General features: G+C 49.8%; 6 protein-coding genes across 6 annotated transcripts; 2 read left to right on the top strand and 4 right to left on the bottom strand.

Moving 5' to 3' along the window:
• Positions 1–2,309: 2,309 nt before the first annotated feature.
• On the top strand, positions 2,310–4,504 carry PV10_04042 (uncharacterized protein). The gene is made up of 5 exons (XM_016368562.1): positions 2,310–2,465; positions 2,551–2,778; positions 2,847–3,332; positions 3,388–4,217; positions 4,279–4,504. The coding sequence occupies exons 1-5, from the start codon at positions 2,369–2,371 to the stop codon at positions 4,390–4,392; spliced, it is 1,755 nt and encodes a 584-aa protein (XP_016224350.1). The 5' UTR covers positions 2,310–2,368; the 3' UTR covers positions 4,393–4,504.
• Positions 4,432–6,802, bottom strand: PV10_04041 (uncharacterized protein). Its single transcript, XM_016368561.1, has 6 exons — positions 6,261–6,802; positions 6,011–6,207; positions 5,578–5,936; positions 5,359–5,484; positions 4,761–5,256; positions 4,432–4,652 (listed from the first exon to the last, which is right to left on the bottom strand). Exons 1-6 carry the CDS (start codon positions 6,445–6,447, stop codon positions 4,530–4,532), a joined length of 1,488 nt encoding a protein of 495 aa, XP_016224349.1. The 5' UTR covers positions 6,448–6,802; the 3' UTR covers positions 4,432–4,529.
• A 683-nt stretch (positions 6,803–7,485) lies between these two features.
• Positions 7,486–10,175, top strand: PV10_04040 (uncharacterized protein). The gene is made up of 11 exons (XM_016368560.1): positions 7,486–7,762; positions 7,816–7,851; positions 7,913–8,006; positions 8,061–8,083; positions 8,147–8,165; positions 8,232–8,354; positions 8,411–8,433; positions 8,486–8,523; positions 8,574–8,711; positions 8,787–9,206; positions 9,273–10,175. Exons 1-11 carry the CDS (start codon positions 7,721–7,723, stop codon positions 9,319–9,321), a joined length of 1,005 nt encoding a protein of 334 aa, XP_016224348.1. The 5' UTR covers positions 7,486–7,720; the 3' UTR covers positions 9,322–10,175.
• Positions 10,176–10,580: 405 nt separating this feature from the next.
• Positions 10,581–12,482, bottom strand: PV10_04039 (uncharacterized protein; the record flags this gene model as incomplete). The annotated part of the gene is made up of 1 exon (XM_016368559.1): positions 10,581–12,482. The coding sequence occupies one exon, from the start codon at positions 12,480–12,482 to the stop codon at positions 10,581–10,583; it is 1,902 nt and encodes a 633-aa protein (XP_016224347.1).
• A 908-nt stretch (positions 12,483–13,390) lies between these two features.
• PV10_04038 (uncharacterized protein) lies at positions 13,391–15,528 on the bottom strand (the record flags this gene model as incomplete). The annotated part of the gene is made up of 3 exons (XM_016368558.1): positions 14,741–15,528; positions 14,537–14,676; positions 13,391–14,257 (listed from the first exon to the last, which is right to left on the bottom strand). The coding sequence occupies exons 1-3, from the start codon at positions 15,348–15,350 to the stop codon at positions 13,391–13,393; spliced, it is 1,617 nt and encodes a 538-aa protein (XP_016224346.1). The 5' UTR covers positions 15,351–15,528.
• A 553-nt stretch (positions 15,529–16,081) lies between these two features.
• On the bottom strand, positions 16,082–18,162 carry PV10_04037 (GTP-binding protein ypt1). Its single transcript, XM_016368557.1, has 5 exons — positions 17,908–18,162; positions 17,612–17,735; positions 17,513–17,560; positions 17,235–17,462; positions 16,082–17,184 (listed from the first exon to the last, which is right to left on the bottom strand). Exons 1-5 carry the CDS (start codon positions 17,916–17,918, stop codon positions 16,990–16,992), a joined length of 606 nt encoding a protein of 201 aa, XP_016224345.1. The 5' UTR covers positions 17,919–18,162; the 3' UTR covers positions 16,082–16,989.
• Between the last annotated feature and the right edge of the window lie 308 nt (positions 18,163–18,470).

The raw sequence follows: 18,470 nt of genomic DNA, 5'->3' as shown, positions 1-18,470 counted from the left end.
TGCCCTTGTTGTCCTGCCACCTTGAGGTATCTACCTGCCACAAGACCTCGTCAAGAGGATCTGGTGTCGCATTTGTTTTGTTCTTTCTTTCGATTCGAGTCACAACTGACATTGAGTCCCGTCATTTCTTGAAGCCGCCCTCTAATTAACCTCCCCACTTCAAAAATGCCGAGATCTCATTTTGAGGAACACTTGGGGGACCGCGAGGACGATGAGAACAACAATAATGCGGGCAAGTCATTGTTGAAGCATTCATCGGCAGGTCTGCGCTCCCTCGGCCACACGTCCAACTCGCTCTTCAAACGTACCATGTCAATTCATCATTCGGCCAAAGCTCATCTCGCAAATCCTTCTAAACCGGAGAAAGGCACATTCGTGTCACGACTTCGTTTGACTTTACGCATCCTTTCGTTGATCCTCTCCTTTGCCATCGTGGTCACCCTCGGTCATGCCATTGGGGTGTACAACTCAAGCAAAAATGATATCCAAAACAACCAACCGGTGTGGCCGACTGGGTTGAAAATGACGCCGACCATTCTCCTCCTTGTGGCAGCATGCGTTGCTACCGCTCTTAGCCTGGCTATCTCTTTGGCGAGCTTTTCGGCAGTAGTAAGTTATTCCTCATCACAGATCTGTGAGGGCGAATTGCAGAACTGACGACACGCCTTTTCTAGATCCGCCATGTCACCAACGTCGGTAACATTTTCACACTGGTAGTCAGCTCCATTTGCATCGTCCTCTGGGTTGCGGTGGCCATTGTATACAAAGTGGACGACTTGAAGCCGGAAGAGCATTGGGATCTACTTTCATTCACCTGTGCGCGTCGACATGCTCTCAATGAAGGGACCGCCAACCTCCATACTCTGTGTTTTCAGATGAGATATGCATGGTGGGGTGCACTCGCTTTGGGCCTCCTGGAAATCGGGGCGGTGGCAACATTGGTTCTTGGCTGGTACTCACTTCGTGGGGCTCGGAAGGGCAAATATAGCCGCATGGAGGAGGACGGCGCTTACAAAGACGCAGGAGCACGTAAGGAAAGCTTCCAGCTATCTGGTGGCAAAGCTGTTCGGGCAGGTGCTAACTTTCCGTCACCCGTCAAGGTCAGTAAAGGTCGGGAATACTGGGATGTGGAGGACATTCTGAAATCACGCGTCCTTCCTGGTGGCACGACACAATATTTGATCCGCTGGAAAAATCAGAACGAGAATCAGGACTCGTGGGAGCCCGAAGGCGCCTTGACACCAGAGTGGATTCAGTACTTCAAGCAGCAGAGAGGTGGTGGAGACGAGTATTGGGAGGTGGACACAATCTTGGATTCTCGCACGTCTCGCTACGGCACACCCGAATACCTAATCAGGTGGAAAGGGTACAGTGCAGCCAACGATTCGTGGGAGTCCGAGGAAGATCTGTCGTTGGAGGTGATCAAAGAGTTCCGTGGAGGGTCCGTGGGTGAAGCATGATCCCCCGGGGAAAGATCCATGGAAGAAAGCTTGGGTCATGAGGCAGAGCCCGCGGAGAAAACGTGATCTCTTGGACCACATGGTGTGTTTTTAATATGATTCAAGTACGGAGTATGCATTTACGCCACACTTTGTCTCGGTATGAAGAGAAAAGATGACGGACAGCCTTGGGTTGGACAAGCGGATGAGGCTATGGCGTTACTCGGCGAATAGGTCACGTGTACAAGTCGAACTCGACAGATCAAGGTATAATATATGGGCTTTGTCTGATATGTGCCTTTCCAAGATGCAGTATAGTACACAACTTTCCACAACAAAGTGTCGGTCGTCAATCTACGGGGCAGGTTGACTTGTGCATCGTGAAGAGCCGATGGAAAGTGCACATCATCATCAGCATCATGGAATACATGTCAGATAAGGTCACGTGCCTTGACTATTTATCTCCTCCTAGGCGATCGATGATATGCACGGTTAGCCAAGGGCAAGCCGGATATCTATTTCAAATCAAATGTATAGTGCTAGTGCCATTGGAAACAAGCGGAGAGGACATGCATAGGGCGTGATTGTTGGGTGTGAGAAAAGCATTTGGGCGAACCAACCGTTCACAGCCCGAGCGGCGTTTGTGAGTGGTTGAAAATGGGCCGCGGTTAAGCGATGCCGCGGTCATCCAAGGGAAGGTGCGATCGAGTGGAATCGAATCGATGAGGCGTTGGCTGAGGGGAAGGCGCGTCCAGTGCAGGGATGCTGTCACGACCCCCACATCACAATCCGATCGGCATCCCAATAAACAGACGACATCTCGCAAGCTGAAATGATTGATCTATCGATTTATTCTTCGTGCACATGTTTCTTCAGTCTCTTTGATACCTCCACTTCAAAGTACCTGCCCAATATAGTCGACAGCAAACATGGCCACTAATACGATACCCATGGGCCAATATCTGTTTCATCGGATCAAGCAACTCGGGGTAGAACATATTCTCGGAGTTCCAGGCGACTTCAACCGTGAGTCTCTTCCCCCAGCAATACCTGTTAGGAGACTACATTTTCTCGAGGCATGACAATCTGACCAAATTAACAAACCAAATAGTTACCCTGCTTGATGAGATCTACAATGTTCCAGGCCTGAAATGGATTGGCTGCTGTAATGAGCTAAATGGTGCCTATGCAGCAGATGGCTACACTAGGATCAGGGGAATCCCTGGTGCCCTGATTACTACCTATGCAGTTGGCGAGCTTTCAGCCATGAATGGCGTCGCCGGTGCCTATGCAGAGCAGGCCGGTATGATTCACATCGTAGGCATGCCTGCCAGAAGTCGTAAGTTGCCCTTAGGATTGATCAACTCTCTCAACGCAACTCAACGCCCAACTAACTCATCGACCCAGACCAACGAAACAAGACCATGCTTCACCACACCATGGAACCTAGAATGGACCAGTCCATTTATATCCAAATGGCCGCGCCTATTCGGAAAGACTACGCATTTCTCATGGAGGACGCCACCATGGCCGAGGATATTGACCGCGTCATTGTTTCCTGTGTCAAGAGCCGCCTCCCAGTATACATCTACGTCCCTGCTGACGTGGTGGGGGTGAAATTGGACGCCAGCCGCCTGGACATGCCGCTTGATTTAACGATTCGAAATCCCGATACCACTGTCGAAGATAAAATCGTCAATTCGATTTTGTCTTTGATTGAGAAAGCCTCCAAGCCAATCATTTTGGGCGATGTCCTCGCCATACGTCATGGCGGTCTCCAATTGACCAAGAAATTGGCCGAATTGACGCATTTCCCAAGCTATTCAACACCTCTATCGCATGGCATCATCGATGAGTCAAAGGACTACTATAACGGTGTGTACAATGGTCAAGGTAAGTCATCCAAGTGCTGTGTCTAATCTGCCAAGCCGAGACTGACATCCCAAAGTCTCCTTCCCGGGAGTCGCAGAGGGCGTCGAAGGATCAGATCTAGTCCTCAATATCGGGCCCTTATTATCGGACTCCAATACGGGAGGATTCACCCGCTATATCAAAGACGAACATCTGGTCCGACTAGGTCATGACTTTGTGCAAGTCAAAGGTGAAAAGTATGACGGTTTCCACTTTTTGCCAATCCTTTCGCGCCTGGTTGAAAAATTAGAGGCAAGCCCTCAACAATATAATCTACCACGGCCGCTACCCGGTCCGAAGCTAGAGATCCCAGTGCTACTCGATTTGAAAAGTGGAGAGCTCAAGCAAGACTACGTTTGGCAGCGATTGTCTCGGTTCCTTAAGGACGGCGATATCCTTTTGGCAGAATCCGGCACTTCTCAGTTCGGGATGCCTGATATTGCATTCGCTCCAAACACTCAATACATCACACAGATGTTCTGGTCATCGATCGGTTTTACAGTAGGCGCATGTTTGGGAGCGTTGGTCGCGGCCAAGGAACAAAACCACACGGGTCGTGTCATCCTCCTCGTTGGTGAAGGGAGTCTTCAAATGACCGTGCAAGAGATCGGCACATATATCCGCTATGGATTTAAACCGATTATTTTCGTGGTCAACAATGACGGTTATGCCATCGAGCGTGCCATTCACGGCCCTCATCAGGGATACAACGATGTCAGCATGCTTTGGGATCATCAAAAGATGCTAGAATTCTTTGGAGCAAGAGAGGATACCGGAATCAAGGCAAAGAGTCGAACGGCAAAAACAGTAGAAGAATTGGAAGCAGTCCTGAATGACGAGGCCTTTGCGAGTGGCGATATACTACAGGTGAGTTGCCCTGGGCAACCTGCATTCACACCTACATGTTATGCTAATCGTTCCTTCACAGCTGTGCGAAATTTTCTTGGGCAAATATGATTATCCCTGGCGACTGTCTCGTCAGATTGAGATTGCAACAGAGCGCATCATAAAAGGAGAAATGCCCCCTCATTCGCAGGGGTAGATTTACCATGAGGAGGCTATGTATGATTCGAGAAAAACGTAGTCCACGAAACTAGATCTCATTGCTAGAGGCCAGGGAGATGGCCAATCAAAATCTACACAATTTCATACAATCGGCAATACAGCTCCGAGTCCACTTCATAAAACTTGATCCCTTCGAGAGATTCGCATCAGGAGGTTCGACTGCATTGACACGCCATACTTGAAAGTATCCATAGGATGAGAGGGATTAATGACGGTGAAGTCAAAGCGACGAAGAAGCTGCAGAGAGTCAAGAGTTAGCATCGACATGTATGCACGGTTTTGACAGATAGCAGCAAGTCGAACTCGGCGACGTGCGATCGATATGGATAATCGAACGATACATACCTCGACAAACACCTTGTTGAGTTCGAGCAAGGAGATGGGTTTGCCTAGACAGCCCCACCTACCTTGACCGAAAACAAGTTCGACAGTATTCTCCATGACACGCAGCTTCTCAGGGGCGGCAGATGCTCGCAGCCAACGTTCCGGCGAGAAGAGCTCCGAGTCTGGTCCAAAGACGGCCTTGTCGCGAAGCACGGCGTGAGCGCTCCAGCCGACATGGGTGTTGGCAGGGATACGCTGACCACATACTTCTCCATCGTGGTCCGACATGCGCGGCATGATACCTGTGATGGGGGGCCAGATGCGAAAGCACTCCTTGATCAGAGCCTGTAGGTATGGTAGTTCACGTGCCTCGGCGTCGGTGATTGGCGATGAGATCTTGCCAGCTTTGATTCCTTGGTCAATCTCACGCTGAAGTCTCTGGTACACCAGTGGAGACGTTGCGATGTGCATCATGCCGATCCGAATTACCGTGGCTGTGGTATCGGAGCCAGCCACTCTGATTCGTAACAAGCAATGAACACGTCAGTATAAACATCCAAGGTGGAAACACAAATGGCTGCCAGGTCAAGCAAAAAATGGAATCACATCGGGCGCTCACATCTGTACGAGGGACTCTTGTTCAGCGTCCTTTTGGTCTAGGCCATGAGCCACAAATGACCCTAGCATGTCTTGTTTGGTGATCTTTGAATCTCCAAACCGTTCGGCAACGACCTCTTTGGCAATACTGGATACAAGAAGAGACGGGTCAGCTTATCGTGCTTGTATAACAAAACACAAGCAGATATTGTGGCTTGGCAATGGTCATGGATATACCCACCCCATCACTTTTCCAAGCCCTACCGCATCTGTGGCTGATGGTCGGACAGCTTTAAACAACGGCGACTGTAGAACGCCAATCAGCCATGGCAAGAGGGCGATCATCTGCATCAGTGGCAGCGATTCCTCGGTGGTTTTGATGTAGTCAAACAGATCTCCATCTCGGTCCATGAACCCGAATGTACGTCCAAATGCGATAGTCGAGATGGTGTCCAAGGTCAGATACTGCGCCTTGCGAGCAAAATCGACCGGACGAAACTCGGTCTCAGTTGAGAGATACTTGGTTTCCAAGAAGCGGACGAATTTAGCGATTTGTGCGTCAATTGAGTCATGTAACGAGACAATGTCTTTTCCAGAATACTAAAAGGCACGTGCAGTCAGACACTAAGGTGGGCATAATGCCTTTGTCAGCCAGAAGATGTTGTTCGACTCACGCCAGGGGCTAGTTTGGCCCGTAGAGCAGTGTGCAGTCCCTCGTCTCGCATGGACAAGGTGCAGTCTCGCGGTGGATCGAGTTGGAAGCCTTTGTACCACGGAGAGCGATCGAACTGAGAACGAACTCCCCACATACGACGGACCTCGATTGGGTCTCCACAGATGACATAGTTGGGTGCAATGCGAACCAGCGGACCTATGTGGCTTGGATGAGCGGCTTTGTCTGAATGGAGGGAAGATAGATCCGACCATATTGTTTGTGCAATCTCCCCAAATCCTCATACAATGTGCCGGAGAAGGCAGCACGAAGCATCCAAAGACCCGACCATGCGCAAAAACTGGGTCCTGGAATATGTCGTAATCGATCCCATTGCTGAAACCGGCGGAATGATGCAAATCCACCTAACACGACCACGCAAATGGCCCAAAAAGTCATCACTATCCAGTCTTCCAACCGAAAGAGGAAGGCAGGATCGGGTTCAAACGTCAAGACCGAAATCCTGATCTGCGGAAGTTGCCGTCAAACCATCAGCACGGTCGGTCAGAGCTGTGGTATTCGAATGAGGTGGCGTCGATACGATGGAGTCTGGACTTAAGCTGCTTCGGGCCGAGGGGAAATGCGAATAGAGGTGATTTTGGTCACGGCTCAGGGATTTCTCGGCTAGATCCGATGCGCATCTTAGTTCCTAATGTTCCCGTCAAAGGAATCGATTGTTGACGTTGATTGACAAAGTGGCGGCGATGTAGCTTTTCAATGTATGTCTAGACAATTGTGAGGGGTTCAAGGGGAGCGAGGGGTCAGAGCGAAGCTAGCTAGTAATTAAGCAGTTTAGTATGAGAATCGAGAGCGACGGCTTTTGATATCCACATTAGACACACAAGCCCAGCGTCGTAATAGATAAGATTGTTCAATTCATGACTCCGTGCTAGTTATGCATATGGCGTCCGTCTTGTCCCGCGGGTGCATGAAACACGTAAAAAAAATAAGAAAAGTCCACGTCAAGGATCTAGAATCTAATCATTTATTTCTACCATCTCTAAATGGTTTTTTCCCTTAGTGATCTATTGAAAAGGTGACTGATGAGGGGTTGTACTACTTGTTGCTTGATATACGCCTGGCGCTGGTCTCGCGTTGGGAGGGTCTGGAAGTTACCTAGAACGATAAGTACCGAGATCCTCGACCCTTAAGCTTGGAATTGGCCCTAGGCCCCCCATGAGGATATACGAGTTAAGATTGGTCTTGGACCCTGTTGATGGCCCGTGGAACAAGATCCACTGATGTGCCGCTGATGCTGCGCTGGCAAACTCACAACCTCCTTCCCGTGTTCCCGTCCGAATCCACCCACGTGATGTCCCGTCCGCGGCGGCCAATCATCAACCCGATGTCATGTTCCTACCAAGACGCCGATGCTGAGGCTAAATGACGAATTGTTCATTTGTTGTACTTCTGGACTCCAGCTTCAAGATCTCAGCCCTTCCGCTCTGTTCATTCATGCCATCTCATCTCCCTTCCACGTTGTTATTAGTCACCTCCCCTAACAGTTGGGACTTTGTGGGACTTTGTGGTTTTCTCTTTATGTACCTGGAACTCTAGCAAGCGTCTCACTGTCTCTTCGCCGCAATCCATCACCCACAGGCTGAAACTCGCTGTTCTCTGTTTACATTTGCATTTGCATTTGCCCTCCAAAAAGTCCCCAGTCACTGTAATCATGCAAGAATCCTCGGAAGACACAACTCGTCAAAGCCCAATGGCAAGTTTTTGTGCACCAAACTGCCCCTATTTGGATTCGCTGACCCTTTACAGGAGGCAGACCCTGAGGAGGACCCTACCCTGGGCATGGTACGACCACATGCTCTTTGGGATAGTCAAAGACAGAAACTAAACTGTCTCAAAATTCTAGGATGATGACGCTATGTCCACTGCATCATTGACTTCAAGTATACGTGCCTTTGAGATGGAAAATGGAAGAACATACCACGCCCTCAGTGCAGGAAGTAAAGTCCACCCTCCCCTTAGTGACCGAGCCCTGTGTCACTGAACTCAAGTAGAGTACATCCTACCCAACGACGAGGTAAGCCAGGGCTGCAGACCGACATCCTTGGTCTCATAAGTTTTCTGACATGATTCTTTGTAGGCCGAGAATGAAAGACTTGGTCAGTGATCCATCCTTTGCCCACTTCCGACACATGTCGATTGATGTCTCTAACACTCATTCGCAGACATGCAACATGCCCACTTCGTCGCTACTTTCAACGGAAGGACGCACTTCTCCCCTGGTGCCGAGACTGCTCAAAGGGTCCTCGATGTTGGCACAGGAACCGGTATATGGGCCATCCAGTTCGGTAAGCCCCGCCTAAGGAGATAGTTAGATTCGTCACTTTACTAACCTTGACTGCAGCTGATGAACACCCGGCCGCACAGGTATTAACCTTTTGATTGAGAGAATCTAACCACGTACAAACCATGTTTTCAGGTCACTGGCGTCGACCTGAGTCCCATCCAACCCGACTTGTAGGTGAGAAATCGGATTGCTCTTTTTCGCCCGAAACTAACACCATCAGTTTACCACCCAATTGTTCATTTGAAATGGATGATATCGAACAAGCTTGGACGTGGACCTACCCGTTTGACTATATTTTCTCGAGAATGATGGTGGGCAGCTTCGCTGACTGGGATGGCTTTGTTGCCAAAGCATACGAGTAAGTCACTGTTCGGGCACATGCAGGGCGCATTCAAACCATTCTGGACTGACGCATTCTTCCCCTTTCCTCTAGAAACCTGGCTCCTGGCGGATGGCTTGAACTTCAAGATTGCATCTTTCCACTGGGAACAGACGATGGCACCTTTCACGAGGGCCAGCCAATCCACGAATGGTCCTCCCTTCTTCTCTCAGCGAGTGAAAAGTTCGGGCGATCCCTTGGCGCCGCTGCTCACCATCCCGATCGTCTAGCTGCAGCTGGCTTTATGAACATAACAATCCGACACTACAAATGGCCCACCAATCGTTGGCCGAAGGACAAGAGGCACAAGCTCGTGGGCCTGTGGACGCTGGCCAACATTGGTGGTGGGTTGGAAGGCCTCAGCATGGCCTTGCTGTCCAGAGGTCATGGTTGGAGCAGAGAACAAGTCCTAGCCTACCTCACCGATATTCGAAAAGACCTGCACAATACCGCCATTCATGCATATTGGCCTATGTGAGTTATATATGCCGTTTCGCAAGCTCCTTGATCAAAACGTGCCGCAGAACTAACTTCCAATAGCATTGTCGTATGTGGCCAAAAGCCAAAATCGTCGTCCTCTCCCAGATGAGAGTCATCATCCGCCGTCTGAGGTGAAAATGGCGATAACCACTTACCTGCGCAGATCCAAGGAGGAAGTCATGTGTCTTCCTCGATCATCCTATCCGCCTTTGAGCCATGGTCCGAGCCAGACGCAGAGCTGAACCTAGATCATCCTCCAAGTCAGAACCGACATCCAATCCAGGGTCTAAGTGACTCTAGATCAACTCGGTCGCGCCGAGTCATGAAACCACGGTGTCACGAGTCTTACGAACTGTCGACATGTGACAATTCATCCTCATCAATGACACAAGGCTATTGGAGCCTTCATGAACGGCTCTTATTATAGTGTACAGCAGGCTCTCCGTCGTTTATATCGCCGCCAGGGCATACCTGCACGATGGATACCATGAAAGATCGACTCTCCAAATAATGATCCTCACCCGCGTCCCAACAGAGGAGGAAGAGTACATCTTCAAAATTTAGAGAACATTCTGAAAAGAGAGGAGAGGAGGAAACAGCCTCAGGAGAGATGCCTGTGCGTCATTGCTGGAGTGCCCTCAAAGGCTTTGATTGAAGGCGCTGTATCATCGAAGCAAGTCAAGCCTGCTCACGAACTGAACCTTGCCCCTGCACTAGTATCGTCCATGTCATGTTCGCAGTACGAGGATGTTCTCTCCTACACCTATAAGGACCACGAGCCATATATCAGGGTGATCAACAAATCAAAGATGATCTAGTCCATAGAGATGCACACTTTCAATGAATGATGGCCAGGAGAGGGTTGTCACCGACTCACCATGTTTACATCCTCGTCCCGACTTGGGCTTAACAAGCACACACGATTGTACTGCTTCTACTGCTTCTACTGCTTTTATACTGAGATTATACATTCCTATGCAGGCGAGTGCTACCTAGTTGCTACCTAGTATGTGGCAGGTCTGCCTTGCAGGTTGACATTAATTGGAGAAAAACAGTCTCTCCTTGAGTCCCATCTATGATACATGCATGGCCTTCGTAGCGGAGGTCAGTCAGGTGGTTCCCGTCATCATCGTTGCTCACAGTGTCTTTGGCTACCAGCGCACATCTCGCTCTCTCACTCTCTCCGTGGATTGGTGGACAACCCCTTAGACACTGCAAGATAACATGAGGTCAAACTTCCCTCGAACTTTGCCATGTTCGCGTCGAAAAAAACTTGAAAACGAAAGGGGAAAAAAAGAACTCGATCATCGTTGAAGCAAAAGAATGGCAGGCCTTTGATCTCAGGCATGGTCGCCGATGGACGTCTGACTATCGTGGTCTTGGTGCGTCAAACTCCCCCCACACTGGTTCCCTCCGTCGTGGAGCCTGTTGCTGGACATCTCGAGGATCTCTATTTTGTTGGTGGGCGTGAGTCTGAGCTAGAAGTTCATCTGGACCAGCGATCTGGTCCTGGATTTGGGGTCGAGGATGCTGCTGACCAATCTCGTGGTGGGTTGGAAGACCAACTTGTTGCAGATTCATAACATCCTGGTATGGAGGAGCTGGGTGCTGCGGTGCAAAGGGCATAGGATAGGCTAACCCAGTCAAACGATCGAAGTAAGCTGCTTGAATCATCTGCCCATACGGGGAACCTTGCTCATAGGGGACAAATCCAGCTTGCTGGACAAGTATATCTCCAGGAGCAAGCGCACGTTGATGGTGCTCTTGAACTGCTGGATCAGCCTGGGCCATTTGAGGAAAGCGGGCTTGACCAGGCATCTGTCTCGGCATCTGACCCTGGTACATAGGCTGATTAGGAACTGGATATTGATTGTAGAATGGAACCTGCTGGTGGCCTTGTGGGTAGATGTTTTGCTGCTGTCGAGGTTGTGCTTGGACTTGTGCATCATGTGGATGTTGATATAGACCCCTTGGAGCAATATTAGTGCGAGGAGGTTCTATGTGGACTTGACCTGGGATTGGTGGCCGAGGAGGAACCCCCATGCCATGTTCACCGTGAATTGTAGGTAAAAGTGGTGCTCGGAGTCCAGGATGAGGTTGAGCCGGTCCTTGAACATCTGTATTAAGAGGCCGAATCTGCATGTCGAAGGACTGAACTCGCTCATGACGAGGATGAATCTCTAATCGATGAGGCACAGCTTCAACTTGAGCCTGAACCTGAACGAGTTTTGCTTGAGCTTGATCTTGGTCAGATCTAACTTGAATAGGCTCATTTTGAGGTTGCGCTTGAAGAGCTCCGAGTCGGGCGTGAGGGTTTTGGACTGGTACTTGAGGTGCTAGAAGCGGCAGAACCTGGGTCTGAGTTTGAACATCACGCACTAGAGGCACTTGTCGTTGAATCCGTCGTCGCAGTTCCTCTGATTGATCAAGAGAGAGACCTTGTGGAACTATACTGTTTGGGCTGTAATCGAGGTTCACAGGATTGCGCTCATTTCTCTTCTCGGTCAATTGACGCGAGTGTGTAAGGTTGGCTCTGCCAGAGATTTTGGCCGCCGTCATAGATACTTTTGCTACCCAAGCCCAGCGGCGATCCAGTTGTGTGATGGAGTTGTCCCGAAACTCATGGCGGAAGTAAACGAGCGACTCGTCGATGTGATGGGCAACACACGAACCATTCTTTTTTCGTAACATTGCATACAATCGTGGTTTCTTTGCAGACATGACCAGCGCTGAAGAGGATGTTGACGAGGATTGTGACTTGGAGGATATCTCAGTTGATTTAAGGATTGGTGTCACAACAATCATGTAGTTTATCGTAGTTGCAAGATTCGCAACGTTGTCCGGGACTGCCACACCAACGGCGGACTTTGGACGACATTGTGGATTTGAGACTCGAGTCATTGATGACGTCGCACTAACGCTTGATGCGTACCCGACAATTAGACACTGCGAACCAGTCTTTGACTTCGCCTCGCTCCCTCCTTCGCTCATTTCCTCTGGAGTAAGGTTTAGGCTGCGCCCAAAGACGCAATCAAAAGAGATTTGGCCATTGCCCGTACAGTGGTTAATGCGGTCGTAGACGTCTCGTTCTGGGTCGATGCGGACCGTGATGAGCTGCTCGCGAGGGTGTTGTGGCATCGGCTCCTCGATGGCCCAACCGCAGAAGTCGACGGCGATTTCTGGGAGCTGGATTGTGCCGGGCGGCTCACGCTCGAGCTTCTTCAACTCGAGTTGCAGAGCCTGATGAAATCTCAACGGGAGAGGTGCCATTGTGGACGAAAGCGAGAAAGTTGAGATAGATTGGAAAACCTGAAGGGAACCTCAATCATATGGGGTATGGTTGAAGCTCACGAGAGAAGTGATGTGAGATACTGAACATGAAGAGAAGGGTCAGGGGTAGATACTGAATACCTCTCGCCAACTGACCGAATCTCAACTACTAAGTAGAGAGATAGGGAGAGAGGATAAGAATCGGGCATGAGAGGGGGGAAATAAATAGAAAAGAGCGTTTGTGGTCGAATGAGCGAGGTAGGGAGTCAGCTAGGAGTTCGCTTCAATGCGTGGTCAAACCTGCAGGTCACGATGTGAAGGCAAGATTGAAGACAGAGGTCAGGCAGTAACCTTCAGGCAGCAGGGCCAGTGATTAATTCACTATCCACCAGGTCTCTAAGACTAAGATCTAAAACTGTGAGTCAAAGAACATTACAAGAGGAGTCAAGAGCTTCCTTACCTCGCGGTCCCACGAGAATCTTCACCGTCAGCCACCATTCCATGTCGTTGACTTGGCTTGGGGTGAGTGACAAGACCTAAGTTGTGACTCTGACAATAGAGCGTACCGAAATCAAAGCCAGTTGCCCAATATCGAGATTGAGCATTGCTCACCAAGAGAGATGAACTGAAAGGTAATTAAAGAAAATGATCATAGGTATGACCAAGCCAGCTGTCCTTTGTAGTAGCTTTTTGAGTTAAATAGCAGTCCTTGCACTGGTGTGTGAGAAATTTGCATGGACATCGCTGCAGAAAGTAGAACATGTGAAGGTCTGAAGTGTTGTGTGTAGTACGTGAGGCTGTAGGTGCTCCATGACAGAGTCACCACATCTGGGCAATGATGATCCCTATGGTCGTCTATGCAGAGGTTGATTCAAAGCTGAGCCTGGCCCGGATCGAGGACGAGTCCTTCATTTTCGTTGGTAGTTTGTTGGCGACTCGCCCGCGTGAAAACTTGTGAAGAGGTTGATCGCGGGCCTCGAAGGAGTTTCATTGCCCAATGCATGCCACTTCTCCTCCCAGCTCTCCATGCTGGCCAAACTTGCCGACGCAACATGTGCACGATCTGGAACCTTGTGAGATGTCCCAGAGGATGATGATGTGGTTGTAGATTTGGTCTCACGCCATATTTTAGACGCTTTTCTGCTGGCTCTAGGGGTGGAAAGGCTTGGCGAAGCCATGTCAAGATCTCGTTTCATCGCCGCCTTCTCAGCCTCGGCGGTATGCTTGCGCATCCTACGCGAGTATAGGGCGTCACTAAAACCGTCATTATCTCCAGTGTAAGTTCCTTCAACCATCTGACGAGTTTTGCGGTTCTTTGCTCGTGTCTGTGACAAGCGAATGCAGGTTTCGGAAAGTGGTAGGCGGCGGATGAACTTGTCGAACGATTTTCTGTGCAATTTGCGCCACAGCATCAAAGACGCAAGAATAAGTATTATCACACCTAGTAGGAATGGTATGACAATAAGATTGCCGTATCCTGATTTGACGTTCGTGGGAGCATCTGTCTGCAGAGGTGTCCAGGCTGTGGTTGCCGTAGTGTCAGAGGATGTGGTGACAATATAAGCTCCAGTCTTTTGGGATGAAGACCCTGTCAGGGGCGATTTGGTAGTGCCAGAAGCCGAGAAGGTAGATATTGTTGACTGCCTGAGATCCGTAAAGCTTGAACTTGGCGAAAACGAGATTGCCGAACCCAAGATAGTAGTGACTGAGCTGACAGGGATGACTGAGCTAGAAAATGACGTAGGAATATCGTTTGTGGCGATGGTGTTGTATGTCTAGAGGTGTCATAACAGTCAACTAACTCTGACATTCATATTTTTCAACCATTCCAGCGAGAAGAGGATAAAGCTGACACGAGAAGCTGTGACTTCAGATGTGAAGGCGATGTTGATACTGATATTGCCGTACGAGTCCATGGCCTCGCGTTGTGTGGTATTGTCTCCCAATAGTGGCAACCTAACAAAGAGGATGGAATCAAGTGGGTAAAGATGTCGGGCAAGGGGAAAGGGAAAAGGGGGACAAATAGACATCGATGACCAACGCGCGGAACTCACTTCAGTTGGGGAGAATGGAAACGTGTCCGTGGTAAGCGCGGCACTGGTCACTCCATGTTCTGCTGATAGAGAGGTACTTTCATTCCAAACAGACGCAACATCGCCACTAGAGTGATGGGTACTTGGGTCGACTTGTGAGCCTGTGTTCTCCGAGTTAGGCGATGACTTTACTGACAACTTTAAAGAGTAGAGGAGATGGCCAACCTTGAAATGATACTGTCTGACGTGAATCTGACATTATGTTGTCTGACTGATAGGTCGCTGTCGTTTCCTGGGACGGAAGTGAAGGAAGCTCGTACATGAAAATTCGCATGACGACTCCTGCAGCTGTGGCCGATGGGTAGTCAGATGCTCTTGTACTAGTCGGTAGATCAGTCGGCTCTGATAGAGTTACTCTCTCCAGCTCAAGGACACAGGTATGAATACTGGTGCTGCCACTTGCTACCTGTGCATAAGTCGTTGTGAAGGTTGTTCGTGCAACAGTGGGGACTTGTAATGTTACTAACATGTGCCCTGCTGTTGAGTCAAGAGGATTGTTGGGTTTCTTGAGCAGCAACTTGTCAATGCTAAGAGTTGGATCCAGCTGGATTGAGAAAGGCATGACAGAGACAATATGTTTCGTGGAGTCCTTCTGGCCATGATCAGGTTCAATGTTCCCAGTGCCATGATATCTTTTGCCGACTTGGTTCATAGCATGCTTCGCCAATAGATTCTGCGAGTTTCTCGCCATTGGAGCCTTCTCAGTGCTGTGCATGAATGTGCTAGCAGCTGTGGGCGCTTCCTGTCGTGCAGGTTGTGCTGCGTAGGAATCCATAGTACTATGATCGTGTTTTGCACAGCACTAGCACAGAGCGAGATCGAGAGCGGGCGTGCTAGCGAGTTTGGAGGGGAGGAGTATGAGAAGAAAGGCTGGCTAGGGTGTTCCTCGCGGAGGTGAACTCTGGCGTGTCTGTAAGAGGGAATGAACGTGCCAGAAACACCGTCCCTCACGCAATCCCCTGGCATGTGTAAGTAGACAATAAAACTTTTGAGGTCAATGATCTTATCAATCCCAGGAACGCTCACAAGTTGATTAGCAGAGCGGGACCTAGCTCGCGCGGTCAACGGATCTCCGAACCTAGTGGTATGAGATCAGAAACACCTAGGAAAGCCCACAATCCTCGGAGAGGACGAAGCTCGCCAAATCGAAAATAGGGGACCAAAGATGTGCACCGATCTGGAGGTTGGCTTGGATGCAAGAATTGAAGGGCGGAGGACTTGAAATAAGGGACAGAGTGAAAGACAAACTTGGCCAAGCCATGTAGAGTCATCTAGGAACAGGTCTTGGAGACGATAGTAACGCTTGAAGCACTAAGAGTCAACGAAGCCTCCCTTGTAGTGAATAATTACGAGGCCGTCACCAGTCGTTACAGACCATCGTGCACATTCACATGTTGAGTCAGAGTCCGCCTGCACTGAAACGCCATGAATCATTAGCACCGAAAAAGAGAAGACTGGGAAAAAGAACACTTAGTCATGAGTGATTGGTACTGGAGCAAGTCATACCTTGCCTTGGGCTCACAGATAATTTCATTCTGAGAGTCTGCTCCCTTGATGTCTGAACTGAAGAGTGGCGAAAAGATGAAGCAGGATTCGAACATGGTTCACTGTCACAGGCACGCGTCTGCAGTTCCTGCTCAGAGACAACATAGGCCTTGTGCCTCTCATTGTCGTCTTCAAGGAGTATCAGCAAAGGAGAATTGAGATGGAAGGGGATGGAAGCATTGTATCTCAAAGGTTGCAGAAGAGGATGACGCGAAGATTGCATGCTGCCCTCCTGCCAGTTGTCGCCCTATTGACTGGCGCCTTCCTCCTGCTTGCTGCCTCCGGGCTCCTGCCTCCTGCCATGTTGGGTCAAAGAAGAGGTGGGTCACGTGACATATACATCATTGGCAACAACCACTCAAGAATAAGATAAGAAGCAACATCAATGTACCAGGACGCGCAAAATGAAAGGTGCTTTCAACTTCCATATCAATTTCAAAGCTGCATACCCTGATCGTCAGAAGACAAGAAGAATGTAAAAAGACCTGCGCACCGATAATGGGTCCTTGAGTCCGGTAACCAGGCCAATGCCTCTTGTAATCCACGTGGGTCTTCATTACACTGCCAACAGCAGCAGCCGATCCAGAAAGAAAAGCAAGACATGACCCCTGGAGATTGGATGGCTATCGGAAGCAGAGGAAAAAGTCTAGACATGGAGGAATTGCGACCGGATGTTGCGCCCTAACGCCAGCAGGATAGTGGGTGTAGAAGCCGCGCTGAGACCATCGAGGCCTCGAATTGATCCCAGCGAATGGTCCCAAGTTGTTGATCCTAGGGCACCTCCCTCGCGCAACGCTAATAGACCTGGCATCATGCTCATTCTCCGTACATGTAATGGCGTGAGGTTGTCAAGAGGATAGACGAAACATCTAACAACAGCCTCCGGCTGAGCCTGACTGGACACCTTGGCCCTGACCAACTTGGACGGTAGGTTTGTTGTTGACCGTTGTGGTGCCCATTCGCTCCTTGATTTGACGAGCCATGGTCAAGAAGGCCTGTTCAACATTCGAGGCGTTCTTTGCAGATGTCTCCAGAAACGGAATGCCGAGGCTGTCTGCGAATTCCTGAGGCCTTTGTGAGTAGCCACTCGAAGAACATCCGGATCAGGACATACCTTTGCCACAGTGTATTCGACCACCTTCTTGTCTGACATATCACTCTTGTTTCCAACCAGCAACTTGTTGACGCCCTCGGTGGCATATCGGTCAATCTCTTGCAGCCATTGCTTGACGTTGTTGAATGAATCCTGATCTGTCACGTCATAGACGACGCAGATTCCATGGGCACCGCGATAATAGGAGGAAGTGATTGTTCGGAAGCGCTCTTGACCGGCGGTGTCCCACTTGATGTACTATTAGAATGTGAAGCCCACGATGAGGAATGAATACGCACGATTTGTAGCTTGACCGTCTTTCCATCAAGTTCGATCGTTCGGATTTTCTGCCCATGTCAGCCTTCTGCCTAGTTATTCATCATCGTCGCTCGACGTACGAAATCAACTCCAATGGTAGAGATGTAGGACTCGGTGTAGGTATCATCGGCGAATCTCAGAAGCAGGCAGGACTTTCCAACGCCTGAATCTCCGATAAGCAGGAGCTTGAAAAGGTAATCGTATCTGCAGTCCAGGTCAATGTTGGGTTCAAAGAAGCGATTGCTGTGGAAGAAGCATGGCTGAGAGGAGGGATCTGGATACTCTGTTCACGGTCAGCATGAATTAGCAGGCGTCATGGAAGAGAACCCGATGGGACGAGAGGGTCTCGTGTAGGGGGTTGTCGGTGACTGACCACTCTGGATTCATCTTGAGGGGCGGGTAGAAAGGGCAAAAGTCAGGGCTGAGATAACAAATCGAGGCCTGGGTCGAGGAATGATCAAACAAGAGAATCGGGCTTGGGGTGATTGCGGAAGGTGGTGTTATAGGAATGGGATTTGTGAAGACCGAGAGTGTGAGAGAGCGTGTTCAGATGATGGTGTGTCTTGGTGTACAATGGGAATCAAGCGCGGGTCAGCATGGGGAGGCACGGGAGATTCAACTGTTGGCAAGACTTGAACAACAGGTGGCAATCAAGAGTCAGCGCCAGCTAATAAGAGCCTGTGCTGAAACGTCATGGGAGTGTCGCTTTAGGGCACCACAGTGGCCAGGAGGCCTGGAGGCTGCCTGCGGGTGACTAGTTTTTAGGGTCATTCCTGGGTCCGGGCCTTCGCCTATGACACGCGCCATTCGCTTATAGGCTCCCACACCGACACCTACCAAGCCTTGTGATCAGGCTGGTGCTGCATAAGGCAGCTTTGTCGGATTCACGGGAAAGAGCGAAACACGTGACTATTCACGTGATTGAATAGGCGGGATCAC

The sequence above is a fragment of the Exophiala mesophila genome, assembly GCF_000836275.1.
Source record: "Exophiala mesophila strain CBS 40295 unplaced genomic scaffold supercont1.3, whole genome shotgun sequence".
In the NCBI taxonomy this organism is placed as follows: Eukaryota; Fungi; Ascomycota; class Eurotiomycetes; order Chaetothyriales; family Herpotrichiellaceae; genus Exophiala; species Exophiala mesophila.
The sequence above is the reverse complement of the archived record's forward strand: the minus strand, read 5'-3'. Positions and strand labels throughout refer to the sequence as shown.

What these genes read in the sequence shown, in the direction of transcription:
- PV10_04042 (XM_016368562.1), top strand. Translation starts at nt 2,369, where the DNA reads ATGGCCACTAATACGATACCCATGGGCCAATATCTGTTTCATCGGATC. An exon ending in AGGCATGCCTGCCAGAAGTC is followed by an intron (nt 2,779 to 2,846) that starts GTAAGTTGCCCT and finishes TCATCGACCCAG; the next exon opens with ACCAACGAAACAAGACCATG. An exon ending in CGGTGTGTACAATGGTCAAG is followed by an intron (nt 3,333 to 3,387) that starts GTAAGTCATCCA and finishes GACATCCCAAAG; the next exon opens with TCTCCTTCCCGGGAGTCGCA.
- PV10_04040 (XM_016368560.1), top strand. Translation starts at nt 7,721, where the DNA reads ATGCAAGAATCCTCGGAAGACACAACTCGTCAAAGCCCAATG. An exon ending in AGGACCCTACCCTGGGCATG is followed by an intron (nt 7,852 to 7,912) that starts GTACGACCACAT and finishes TCAAAATTCTAG; the next exon opens with GATGATGACGCTATGTCCAC. An exon ending in ATGAACACCCGGCCGCACAG is followed by an intron (nt 8,434 to 8,485) that starts GTATTAACCTTT and finishes CCATGTTTTCAG; the next exon opens with GTCACTGGCGTCGACCTGAG.
- PV10_04037 (XM_016368557.1), bottom strand. An exon ending in AGACGGTCAAGCTACAAATC is followed by an intron (nt 17,463 to 17,512) that starts GTGCGTATTCAT and finishes TAGTACATCAAG; the next exon opens with TGGGACACCGCCGGTCAAGA. An exon ending in TCGAATACACTGTGGCAAAG is followed by an intron (nt 17,185 to 17,234) that starts GTATGTCCTGAT and finishes CAAAGGCCTCAG; the next exon opens with GAATTCGCAGACAGCCTCGG.
- PV10_04041 (XM_016368561.1), bottom strand. Translation starts at nt 6,447, where the DNA reads ATGACTTTTTGGGCCATTTGCGTGGTCGTGTTAGGTGGATTTGCATCA. An exon ending in GGGCTTGGAAAAGTGATGGG is followed by an intron (nt 5,485 to 5,577) that starts GTGGGTATATCC and finishes TCTTGTATCCAG; the next exon opens with TATTGCCAAAGAGGTCGTTG. An exon ending in CAAGAGTCCCTCGTACAGAT is followed by an intron (nt 5,257 to 5,358) that starts GTGAGCGCCCGA and finishes GTTACGAATCAG; the next exon opens with AGTGGCTGGCTCCGATACCA.